Below are 12,916 nucleotides of genomic sequence, written 5' to 3' on the forward strand. Positions count from 1 at the left end.
TAGGCAGCTCATTACATTAAAATAAATAAAAACTACCTTGAAAAATAAACTGAAACTTGTTTCTTTATTTCATCATTAGCCACTGAAGCTAAGCTAGTGCTAAGGGGATAGTGTACCCTGATCAGCATGCTGCTCTCATTGGAGCGACATGCTATTTGGCATTGTGGGATAGCTCGCCCACAGGTTGAGCTCACCGGACTACTTTCACCTGACCCAGTGTCCGGTTGTTTGCAAAATGGCGCTGAATTTGCCGACATGAGAAGATGCTGCTGGATGAGTGTGAGTATTGACTTACGACCATTTAGGCAGAAAAACACACGAGATACACAAGTTCTTGTGCCAAATATCACAACTATGTGGGAACTACTTTTGTGCGCAGGAATTCATCAAGCACGTTGGCCACGGACACGTACTAACACACAATATACAAAAACTGTATAGAAATTCGGCCAAAACGAGAGCGTCCACTTTTAGCTGGCCATACAACAAACCTGCTTTAATTGTTTTGTTTTTTTTAATGTCTTCCCTTAAGGACTCTTTAAAAATCTGTAAAAATAAGAAAGCGTTATGGCTTTATGACAACATGGTAGATTTGTCTTTTACACCGGTGGCCCCTTAATGTTGTTGGCTGTTTGTTTTTGCATTATTTCTTTTTGATTTTCCAAATGGCTGATCACATTAATGTGAAAATGTTGTAAGCCTGTAAGCTTTGTTTGCTGTTATAAATGGGGGAAAAAAAAAAACTTAGTTTGCCATCAGCTAAGCCAGTGGTGCTCGTGAGAGTGCGAGGATACTGATCACTTAAGTCCGCTGTAAACTGCTCTAAATTACAGTTCTCGAACAGTCGCCCTGAATACAAACATCGCGCAGATAAAAGAAACCTTGTGTAAGAATTTACTCTGAAAACCACTAACAGACACGCAACGATTAAACGCAATGATTAAAACTAAGCAACTTTTAAAGGCAAATAATTAAAATAAAGAAAACGGACAAAATACCTTTTGTTAAATATTTGAGCGCGTCGCAGGTTGTGACGTCACCGCTCTTCTTCGACACTGACGAGCTCGCCAGTGCTTCTCTGGCTGACTTTCTCTGCCGCCGCCTACAGGGGTGGCGTTTAAAAACACCCACCGAGTTGCACAAATTCTACTTGATTTATTTTTTAATAAAATAAAATACATGCACTTAAAACAAGACAGTGTATAAAAATGTCGAGGACAGCACAATAAAGCATGAAACATATTTCCACAGTGATCTTACGCGGTTTTCCTTCTTGCTAGATTAAATAATATACAAATAATAAACGTTTATGACTGCAATGGTAATATTTGCATGAGTTGACAGATGTAACATTGACCAATTAGTCAGTGAATAAAAATATTCTTTCCACTGCACAAATGGAAAACATTATTTATTTATTCATCCTGTTTAAATTCAGTGACTGTTCGTGAAGCAAAATATCAAACTGCCGGCAATCCCATTAGTATTCTGAGAGTTAGTGTCAGTAAATGGTTGGTTCCGACTGATTGATTCTGCTCCATCTCTTTGTTCGAGGTGCGGTCAACGAGGTCTTCACGGATGGCTACAACGGTGAACACTGTCCATCTTGTGTTCCCCTGTCTGAGCGCCTGGTGTCTGGACTAAACTTTATGAAGATGAACTCTGGGTCATGATACCCAGTGGACTTTACACTATAATGCCCACCCCTCTGAGTCTGGTCTGCTGGAGAGAGTTATTATTCCAGGGATGGATCTAGCTCCAGGTGAAGGGGGGTGACTTGGTTGGTTGTCCCAAAGGCATGCCCTTGGAAAATTTTTAACACCTATAGCCTTTTATCTGATTCCACGTTGTCCTTTGACCTACACATTAAACAAATCACCCGGACTGCTTTCTTCCACCTTCATAACATAGCGAGGATTCGTCCCATCCTGTCTACAGCTGATGCAGGGACTCTGATCCGTGCATTTGTCTCTCCTAGCCTGGACTACTGCAATGTTCTGTTCTCTGATTTATCGCAGTCTAGCATTATACTTTTATGTAAAGCACTTTGACTGTCCCTGAAAAGTGCAGTACAAATAAAATGCTCATTTACAGTAATGCTGACAGTCTCCCACATCACGACGATCAACAATGTCGTTTGAAAGGTTCATTCTTGTGCATCTTACAATGAGGTGGAAAACTCACAGACGTGACATGGACGCACGGCTACTATAGAGTGGAGGTCACGTGTTTCCGGTGGAGGTTAACTGAGGTCACGATAGACCGTTTCAAAAATAAACTTTCAAATTTTAGACCCTCCTGTACTTTTCCCCATGCTTTTGGACATGAAAAAGCTGAAAATAATTATTTTTGTCTAAAATGTTGGAAGCATCACCTCATTGAGCTTGAAGTTTTGTTACAAGCGATAATTCACAAGCATAAAATTTGACATTTCTACCCTGATGTTTTTGCCAATTACTTTCAATATTCTCAAGATAGAGCAACAAACGTAGTACCAAATCAAATTATTTTCAATTGCCTGTTTGTTATATACAACCTTAATAACATTAACACATCGAAAATTGGCACATTATTCACAAATTGGCATGTTTCATTCATTGACATACGTATTGTTAGAGCGAGAAAAGTGAAATTCTGCAAGTCAAAACAGAAATTAAACCACCACCACCTTAATGTTTCTCACATAGTCCAGAACTTTGTTATAGTCATCATTCTCTGGCCATGTTTCAAAAGGCTCCACAAGCCAGTCAGATCCTAGACAGAGTTTCTGCAAGCTGAGATTCCAGATCGATGAGCTCACTCAGTGTAGTCTTGGCTGTGATCTTCTGATACACTGGTTTCACCCTCCTCATGCTGTGTGGCTTGTCAGTAGCATAGAGTTGAGCAGCAATGTCCTGCTTCTCCTCATTACTCAACCTGGTGCTAAACAGGGCGAATGGGACTACTTCATGTGTGAGGTACCACCTGTGATTCTCCAGCTTGTCCAGCAGTGCTTGGGCGATATCTGGATCTGTCTTCTTAAACTTCAACATGTCCTGGAAGAACTGAAAGCTGTTCACAGAAGCTTCAGCTGCAGACGTGCAGGTCATCCACACAGGAGTGTAGAATAGTGCCAGGAAGGTATTCAACCTTTCAAGCTTGGCCACAGTCTCCTCACCCTAATCCAGCTGCTCGCTGAACATCGGCATCTTCATCGAGTAGAGGTTTCTCGCTGTCCATCTGGCTTGGTGAATGGCTCCCGGTCTACTAAGTCAAAATAAAATACATTGTTACTTTATGTAAACTTTGGTAATGATCCACATACAAATATGAAATTATTTGCGTGTGACCATGAAATGTTTTTTGAACATGAAGATACAATTAAGAAAATACACACACACAGTCAACTGCTTAGTCCAATTAAGGGTCGTGGGGGGCTGGAGCCTATCCCAGCAGTCATAGAGCGCAAGGCGGGGTTCACCCAGGACAGGACGCCAGTCTGTCGCAGGAACACAAACAGATAAAAAACACATTCACACCCACTCGAACACCTACGGACAATTTAAAGATTCCAATCCACCTAACCTGCACATCTTTAGATGTGGGAGGAAACCTGACCACCTGGAGGAAACCCACGCAAACAAGGGGAGAGCATGCAAACTCCACACAGAAAGGCCTCAGGTGGGAATTGGAACCCATAACCTTCTCGCTTTGAGGCAACAGTGGTAACCACTAAGCCACTGTGCTGCTCAATTAAGAAAATATTGAAACCAAATTCATCCATCCATCCATCCATTTTCTTCTGCTTTATCTGGAGTCGGGTTGCGGGGGCAGCAGCTCAAGCAAAGCCGCCCAGACCTCCCGATCCACACACACCTCCCCCAGCTACTCCGGGGGAACCCCAAGGCGTTCCCAAGCCAGCCGAGAGATGTAGTCCCTCCAGCGTGTCCTGGGTCTTCCCCGGGGCCTCCTCCCAGTAGGACGTGCCCGGAACACCTCTCCAGCGAGGCGTCCAGGGGGCATCCGGAAAAGATGCCCGAGCCACCTCAACTGACTCATTTCGACGTGGAGGAGCAGCGGCTCGACTCCGAGCTCCTCCCGAGTGACTGAGCTCCTCACCCTATCTCTAAGGGAGCGCCCAGCCACCCTGCGGAGGAAACTCATCTCGGCCGCTTGTACTTGCGATCTCGTTCTTTCGGTCATGAACCAAATCTCATGACCATAGGTGAGGATCGGAACGTAGATCGATTGGTAAATCAAGAGCTTTGCCCCCTACTCAGCTCTCTCTTTACCACGACGGTCCGATACAGTGATCGCATCACTGCAGATGCTGCATCAATCTGTCTATTGATCTCACGCTCCATTCGTCCCTCACTCATGAACAAGACCCCGAGATACTTAAACTCCTCCACTTGAGGCAAGGACACTCCACTGACCTGAAGAGGGTAAAGCACCTTTTTCCAGTCGAGAACCATGGCCTCGAATTTGGAGGTGCTGAGTTTCATCCCGGATGCTTCACACTCGGCTGCAAACTGCCCCAGTGCACGCTGAAGGTCCTGATTTGACGAAGCCAACAGAACCACATCATCCGCAAACAGAAGAGACGAGATTCTGTGGTTCCCAAATTCAATGATTTTATTATAAAACATGCATAAAATAGTCGTATAGCAATATTGTTTCTACTGTTTCATTTCATACTTTTTGTGGCACTTTAATGCCTGAATCCATCCTTGTGTAAGAAAATAGCCAAAAACAAGTCCCAAAAAGCCACGAAATTGGCGCTTCTAGTAGTTTAGAAAGTATAAAACTTCATGCTTCATGAGGCAATGCTTCCCGACATTTCAGACAAAAATAATTGTGATTTTTTTTGGGGGGGGGGGGGGGGGGGGCTTTTTCATGTCCAAAAGCAAGGGGAAAAGTACAGGTTATTTAAAAAAAATAGATTTTTTAAGAGGTCTAAGGTCACGTTTCCAGTGGAGGTGAGCGGCGGTCACGTGTTTCCGGTGGGTGGTTCTGTAGTTTGGTGGATGTGCCGACATTTGTCACACCACATACTCTGAGATGTGTGCAGGATTAATTTCTTCAGGTGGGTGGAGACACTCTTCTCCTGGAATTTGAAGCAATGACCTCTTCTGTTTTTGCAGACGAGTATCATCCCAACAGGCTGGAAGAAATGACTTCTTGACCCCATCTGAAAAAGATTCAATGGATTTGCAACAACTGTGGGGATGTTTTCTTTCTGAGCCAGGAAACATGTCTGCAGTAGAATCCAGTGCCAGCTGCATTATCTCCGTGTCCAGAGTAGTCTAGAGTTGTACCCAATAAGTCAACCTTCAACTGCATCCTCACTCTGTAAGTACCAAGTGAACGTAAACGGGTTTCTTTCATTCAGATGATGAGGCTGCTCTCTGGAATGTGTCGCGAATTTGCGAGATCCCCGAGAACTTGCTGGACATCATTCACACACACTGTGAGAGTGGTGTGGAGCAGCGTCTCGGTCTTCTTCACAGTGAATTCTGGCCTTTGTGAGGGAAGTCTTCTGGCTTCCTGATGAAGGCCACAAATCCACCAGATGATACCTGAGCATCCTTTTGACCTTTTCCCTTCTCAGAGGGTTCTAATGTCTCTGAGACAGGGCTGTGCTGGCTCACCCTCTGAGATGTTCCCTCACAGTGTAACTCGTGCTTCATTTGCATCTCGCTCACTTAAAGTTCATTTACACGGAGTCATTCCAACAGTAAAGGATTCTCCAAACACATGGTCCCAGACACCCAGTCGTCACCTTCAGTCACTGGTTACAACCCGTCCACACCATCAAAGAGACAGGAAGGAGCAGGAGCTCATTCTCCTCCTCAAGCTCTGACTTGCAGCCACCTGTGGGCATGGCGGCGTGATGATGGCGGAGTGAGTGGGTGTTATGTATCTTTTTTCTCCTTACATTGATGCACAAATTAAAAGTATTAGAAAGTAAAACTTTTGATGTTTGTTCAGTTTGACATTATCTTTTTTATTTTTGGTTGGAGAAAACAATGTTATATTCACCACACAAGGGCAGCATTGTGCAGACTTTATTTAAATGTGAGACAATCATGTTAGTGGTCATGAATCTGTTCTGACTGTAAAAAGCAAACCACTGCAATTTCTGTAATATTTAATTCCTGTGCGCACAATACAAGAATGGTCCTCCTCCTACACGTACACCAGGAAGTGATGTCAATGTCAATGTCAAATTTATTTATATAGCACATTTAATACAGAAAAACTGCCCAAAGTGCTGCACACATCCAAATAATAATAATAATAATAATAATAATAATAATAATAATAATAATAAAAAACACAGCAGGAACAAAATGGCTAAAATGATAATCACAACCAAATCAGGAATCGGCTAGCTTGAGTCAAAAGCCAGAGCAAACAAATTAGTTTTTCACCAAGACTTGAAGATGTTTAAAGACGGGGCCATACGGACATTCAAAGGAAGCCTGTTCCAGAGTCTCGGAGCCGCCCCTGAAAACGCACGGTCTCCCCTGGTTTTCAGCCGGGATCTCGGCACTTCCAGAGTCAGTTGATTGGCCGATCTCATATTTTGACCTGGAGCATGAACCAACAGAAGCTTGGAGAGGTAAGAGGGAGCCAATCCATTTAAACATTTAAAAACCAACAGCAACAATTTGAAATTAATCCTGTAACTGACTGGAAGCCAGTGCAGAGAGGCCAGTACAGGAGTTATGTGGTCCCAGTTTCTGGTGCCCGTAAGCAACCGCGATGCGGTGTTTTGGACCAATTGCAGACGGTGAATGGACATTTGATCTAGCCCACAATACAGGGAGTTACAGTAGTCCAAACAACAGGTGACAAAAGGATGAATCACTCTCTCCAAGTCAGCCCGGGGCAAAAAGGGTTTAACTTTACCCAAGAGACAAAGCTGAAAAAAGCTAGACTTGATTAGAGTTAATTTGCTTTTCAAATTTAAAAGAACTGCCAAAGACAACACCAAGATTCCTTACAGATGGGTGGCAGTGGTTACTCAGCGAGCCCAGAGCAGTGGCATCAAATGAGTTCCCAAATACCACAATCTCGGTTTTAGAGTCATTCAGATTAAGACAATTATGGGTCAACCAGTCCTTCACTTCCTTCAAACAATTATTCAAAACTTTAAAATTGTCTCTGCCCCGGTACAGCGGAAGATAAATTTGCAGATCATCTGCAAAGCAGTGAAAAGGAATATTATATTTTCTAAAAACTGACCCAAGTGGCAGCATATACAGAGAAAACAAAGGGCCCAAAATGGAACCCTGTGGTACTCCGCATTTTAGTGGGGCAACATCAGACGAATAAGGGCCAAGGTGCACAGCAAACGACCGATTTTCCAAATAGGATGTAAACCAACGTAAAGCAGTACCTTTAATGCCAACATGGTTTTCAAGGCGCGACAACAGATTTTTATGGTCAACTGTGTCAAACGCTGCCGTTAAATCTAAAAGAATTAAAACAATAGAATGACCAGAATCAACAGTTAAAATTAAATCATTAAAACTCTTAAAAGTGCAGTTTCAGTGCTATGGCGCAATTTAAAACCAGACTGAAATTTTTCAAAAATGCCATTAGCCTCCAAGTAAGTTTGAATGTTTAAAAACCAAATTTTCCAATATTTTACACAGAAAAGGCAACTTAGAAATTGGCCTATAATTTGCAAGGACTTCAGAGTCCAAATTTCGCTTTTTAAGCAAGGGCTGAACAACCGCATGCTTAAAAGAACTAGGGACACAGCCAGAAGTCAGCAATAGATTCATGATCTTCAGTAAATAAGGGCCAACCACATCAAATGCATATTTGAGCAGTTTGGGAGGAAGACAATCAAGTGGACAGTTAGAGGGTCGGAGCTTTTGCACAGCAACAGACAAATCACACACGCTCAAAAGCTGTAGAACAGACTATGTTCATGGAGGGATTTGCCTCAAAAGAGGCAGAGGTTGAAGCCCTGATGGCAGATATTTTATCAATAAAAACATTAGGAAAGCTATCACACAATGCTTGAGAGTAAACAACACTGTTTAACTCCACAGGATTCACTAATTTGTTTAAAACATTAAACAGGACCTGGGGTCTCTTAATATTTGATACAATTAAATTTGACATGTAATCAGCTGTCGCAGATTTGACTGTTCTGATAATTTGACAAACAGTCCCTTAAAATGTCCAATGACACATGAAGCTTATCCTTTTTCCACCTTCTTTCAGCCCTTCTACATTCTTGCCTCAGTGCACGAGTGGTGTCATTTAACCAAGGCTCAGCTGCAGACTTAGCCTTTTGGATTTGGATCAAAGGCGCAAGCAAATCCAAAATAGAGATGCAAGTTGAATTAAACATTTCCATAGTCTCTTCAACTGAGCTAGTTGACAAATCCAAAGTCGGCACCAGGGAAATAAATGCGCTTCAAAATTTCTCTGCCATTGAAGAGTTAATTATGCGCCGCATACGCATCAGAGCACACGGCATAGATGGAGCACAAGGCAATTTTACTGAAAATAAAACAGGAAAGTGGTCTGAAATCTGCATTGTACAGAGGTCCTCAATGTAAACATTCATGCCATAAGACAGAACAAGAGCAAGAGAGTGTCCTTTCTCATGCGTGGGCCCAGTGACCCACTGTGTAAGATTAAAAGAATCAATAGTATTTAAAAAGTCCTGGACCAGAGGCTTAGATTCACAACAGACATGTATGTTAAAATCACCAACTATTAAAAAAACGGTCACACTTAAGAACAATTTCAGCCACAAAGTCTGAGAAATCCATAATAAAATCTTTGTTAAACTTTGGAGGTCTATACACCAGCGCACACAGGACAGGCAAGTTACTCTGTAGCTCAATCAACTGCAATTCAAAACTGGAGAAAGCATTTACTCCAAGTTGACAGCATTTAAGACTGGATTTAAACACCAAGGCTAACCCCCCACCTTTTCCACAGGTACGGGGAGAGCTAATAAAAGAACACTCTGGTGGAAGGAGCTCAGAAAAAGCTGAACACTCACCCGCGCAAATCCAGGTCTCAGTCAAAAACATAGCGTCCAAATGCCGAGAACGGAAAAAGTTGTTTAATATGAAAGTCTTATTTGCCAATGATCTAACATTTACTGATGAACTGACATGACTTCTTCCTTTTGTTTTTTTATGAGTGACTTGATGCGCTCGTATCATGAACACGAGCCGGCTCTGCATGTCCAGCGTGCACTGAACACGCAGAGCCAAGATATGTGTTTTTATTGATTACAGTGTGAGGAGAGCCTGCCGACGCAGGCGACTCGTGGTGGTGTCTTGTGATGTGATATTCTGCATCACATAATGTGTTCTCCAGCTGTGAGTAGTGATGACAAAGTGGTCAAGTGCAGCTTTGACTCCATGGTCATCGCCGTGCACACTGAGACGTGGTTGCGGCGATCCAGTTTGTTTTAATTTCTGCCCAGGTCGTCGTTTGCAGACATTCTGATGGTTCTCAGGCTGTGACATGACGGAGGGCTGGGTTGCCAACTCTCACGCATCACGCTTTCATGCACAAGCAAGAAATGTCTCCCCAAAATAAAAATATCTCCTGTTTATTATCTGTTGATGACTAGATTAGATCAGATCAGACCACAGCGCATTGTTTCTTATTGAAAAGAGAGGACTTTAAGGCGCGCACCCGGTACAGCTGTTAAAATCTGCTGACAGCGTTCTGACTGCAGGATTCTCTGATCGTTGATTCACAGAAAACCTGATGTGATGCCTCATCTGACCGATTGTTTCAGTAATCTAACAGGTTAATGTTTCCAAAACAGTAATCACATTAAAATTACTTTTTCAAGTCACTGTGCATTACTATTATCTTTGTATTGTGGGTCAATCGCAGCATTAAAACATTATTTTTTTATAAAACAAGTATTTATGTTCATTGAAGTCAAGACTGGGTGACAACAACCCCTGGCAAAAATTATGGAATCACCGGCCTCGGAGGATGTTCATTCAGTTGTTTAATTTTGTAGAAAAAAAGCAGATCACAGACATGACACAAAACTAAAGTCATTTCAAATGGCAACTTTCTGGCTTTAAGAAACACTATAAGAAATCAGGAAAAAAATTGTGGCAGTCAGTAATGGTTACTTTTTTAGACCAAGCAGAGGGAAAAAATATGGAATCACTCAATTCTGAGGAAAAAAAATATGGAATCATGAAAAACAAAAGAACGCTCCAACACATCACTAGTATTTTGTTGCACCACCTCTGGCTTTTATAACAGCTTGCAGTCTCTGAGGCATGGACTTAATGAGTGACAAACAGTACTCTTCATCAATCTGGCTCCAACTTTCTCTGATTGCTGTTGCCAGATCAGCTTTGCAGGTTGGAGCCTTGTCATGGACCATTTTCTTCAACTTCCACCAAAGATTTTCAATTGGATTAAGATCTGGACTATTTGCAGGCCATGACATTGACCCTATGTGTCTTTTTGCAAGGAATGTTTTCACAGTTTTTGCTCTATGGCAAGATGCATTATCATCTTGAAAAATGATTTCATCATCCCCAAACATCCTTTCAATTGATGGGATAAGAAAAGTGTCCAAAATATCAACGTAAACTTGTGCATTTATTGATGATGTAATGACAGCCATCTCCCCAGTGCCTTTACCTGACATGCAGCCCCATATCATCAATGACTGTGGAAATTTACATGTTCTCTTCAGGCAGTCATCTTTATAAATCTCATTGGAACGGCACCAAACAAAAGTTCCAGCATCATCACCTTGCCCAATGCAGATTTGAGATTCATCACTGAATATGACTTTCATCCAGTCATCCATAGTCCATGATTGCTTTTCCTTAGCCCATTGTAACCTTGTTTTTTTCTGTTTAGGTGTTAATGATGGCTTTCGTTTAGCTTTTCTGTATGTAAATCCCATTTCCTTTAGGAGGTTTCTTACAGTTCGGTCACAGACGTTGACTCCAGTTTCCTCCCATTCGTTCCTCATTTGTTTTGTTGTGCATTTTAGATTTTTGAGACATATTGCTTTAAGTTTTCTGTCTTGACGCTTTGATGTCTTCCTTGGTCTACCAGTATGTTTGCCTTTAACAACCTTCCCATGTTTCTATTTGGTCCAGAGTTTAGACGCATCTGACTGTGAGCAACCAACATCTTTTGCAACATTGCGTGATGATTTACCCTCTTTTAAGAGTTTGATAATCCTCTCCTTTGTTTCAATTGACATCTCTTGTGTTGGAGCCATGATTCATGTCAGTCCACTTGGTGCAACAGCTCTCCAAGGTGTGATCACTCCTTTTTAGATGCAGACTAACGAGCAGATCTGATTTGATGCAGGTGTTAGTTTTGGGGATGAAAATTTACAGGGTGATTCCATAATTTTTTCCTCAGAATTGAGTGAGTCCATATTTTTTTCCCTCTGCTTGGCCTAAAAAAGTAACTGTTACTGACTGCCACAATTTTTTTCTTGATTTCTTATAGTGTTTCTTAAAGCCAGAAAGTTGCCATTTGAAATGACTTAAGTTTCGTGTCATGTCTGTGATCTGCTTTTTTTCTACAAAATTAAACAACTGAATGAACATCCTCCGAGGCCGGCGATTCCATAATTTTTGCCAGGGGTTGTATAAAGTGAGTAAAACAGGTTATTTTCATGTTGAGATGATGGGTGGAGGGGGGTGTTGTTGGCAGCTGCTGAAAGTAACTAGTAATCTAACTTAGTTACTTTTAAAACTGCATAATCAGTAACTAAGTTACTTTTTTCAAGGAGTCATTAGTAACTGGCCACACTGCTGATATGTCAGCTGCACATGAAGAGTTCAGAGAGAATTTGAGCATAGGTTTGAATCTTGTTTCTGAGTCGGCCACTTTTTGGATAACAAGGTAAGCCAATAAATAGCCTAACAAACTGAATATCTATTGTCTAACAAAATGATGTCACTTGTCACTACAGATGTAGCCTAATCAGACGAACTGCATGATGAGACAGTAGGGTAGAGCATTTAAATAGTTGTGAACTAGGTGATTTAAAGGACATGTCGTAAGTTAATTAGCAAGTATTCATGATTTTAAGTCTGTCTTTGCACATGCACAAAAAAAAATGTGGTCACTGATGTATTTTATTGCAAAATTATTACTGATGGAGGAACCAAAGCATTTTAAACCACTGAATCAATATGAAGGAATTGTATCCGGTTGTTAAGTGTGATGTAACGTAATTTTCAATTTCCGGGTCCATATAAAAAAGCCGTCATTAACATTGAGAACTGCACTGAGACGCTCTGATCAGGCTGCACTTAAACAGTTGCACAGCATTAACATCCCCCCACACACCTACACTGTCTCAAACTGCTCAATCCATCCAGCAGGGTTCTCCTGTACAGCACCTCTCCATCTGCACCCCCTCTCCCTCCCCCTCCTCCTCCCCCTCCAGTGTAGACAACTGTAAACATCCCCAGCTAACGGTGACGACAGGCCAGGTTAAGAGGCAGCTGGAAAGGTTACATCAGAGGAAGGCGGCAGGCCCGGATGGCATTACACCCAGGATCCTGAAGACCTGCGCTGACCAGCTGTCCCCTGTACTGGTACATCTGTACAACCTGAGTCTGAGTCAGGGGAAAGTTCTGTTGCTGTGGAAGACGTCCTACGTGGTTCCAGTTGCCAAGAAGTCAAGGCCATCGGATCTCGAAGACTACAGACCAGTCGCTCTCACATCTCATGTGATGAAGGTCTTGGAGAGACTGGTCCTAGCCCAGCTGAGGCCACGGGTGGTGTCATTTCTGGACCCTTTGCAATTTGCCTACCAGCCCCATTTAGGAGTCGAGGATGCCGTTATCTACCTGTTGCAACGAGCCCATATGCACCTGGATGGTGGAGGAGACAGTTAGAATCACATTCTTTGATTTTTTGAGTGCCTTCAATACCA

At 42.3% G+C, this 12,916-nt stretch overlaps 1 protein-coding gene across 1 annotated transcript in view; it reads right to left on the bottom strand.

Annotated features, from left to right (window-relative positions):
• Positions 1–2,747: 2,747 nt before the first annotated feature.
• LOC117521320 (THAP domain-containing protein 5-like) overlaps positions 2,748–12,916 on the bottom strand; it is a 55,199-nt gene continuing 45,030 nt past the window's right edge. The window contains exons 7-8 of the mRNA XM_034182634.1: positions 8,935–8,964; positions 2,748–3,070 (exon numbers count right to left, since the gene is read on the bottom strand). Coding sequence (XP_034038525.1) covers positions 2,748–3,070; positions 8,935–8,964 — 353 coding nt within the window. The remainder of the gene's footprint in view (positions 3,071–8,934; positions 8,965–12,916) is intronic.

The sequence above is a fragment of the Thalassophryne amazonica genome, chromosome 12 (genome assembly GCF_902500255.1).
Source record: "Thalassophryne amazonica chromosome 12, fThaAma1.1, whole genome shotgun sequence".
Lineage (NCBI taxonomy): Eukaryota > Metazoa > Chordata > Actinopteri > Batrachoidiformes > Batrachoididae > Thalassophryne > Thalassophryne amazonica.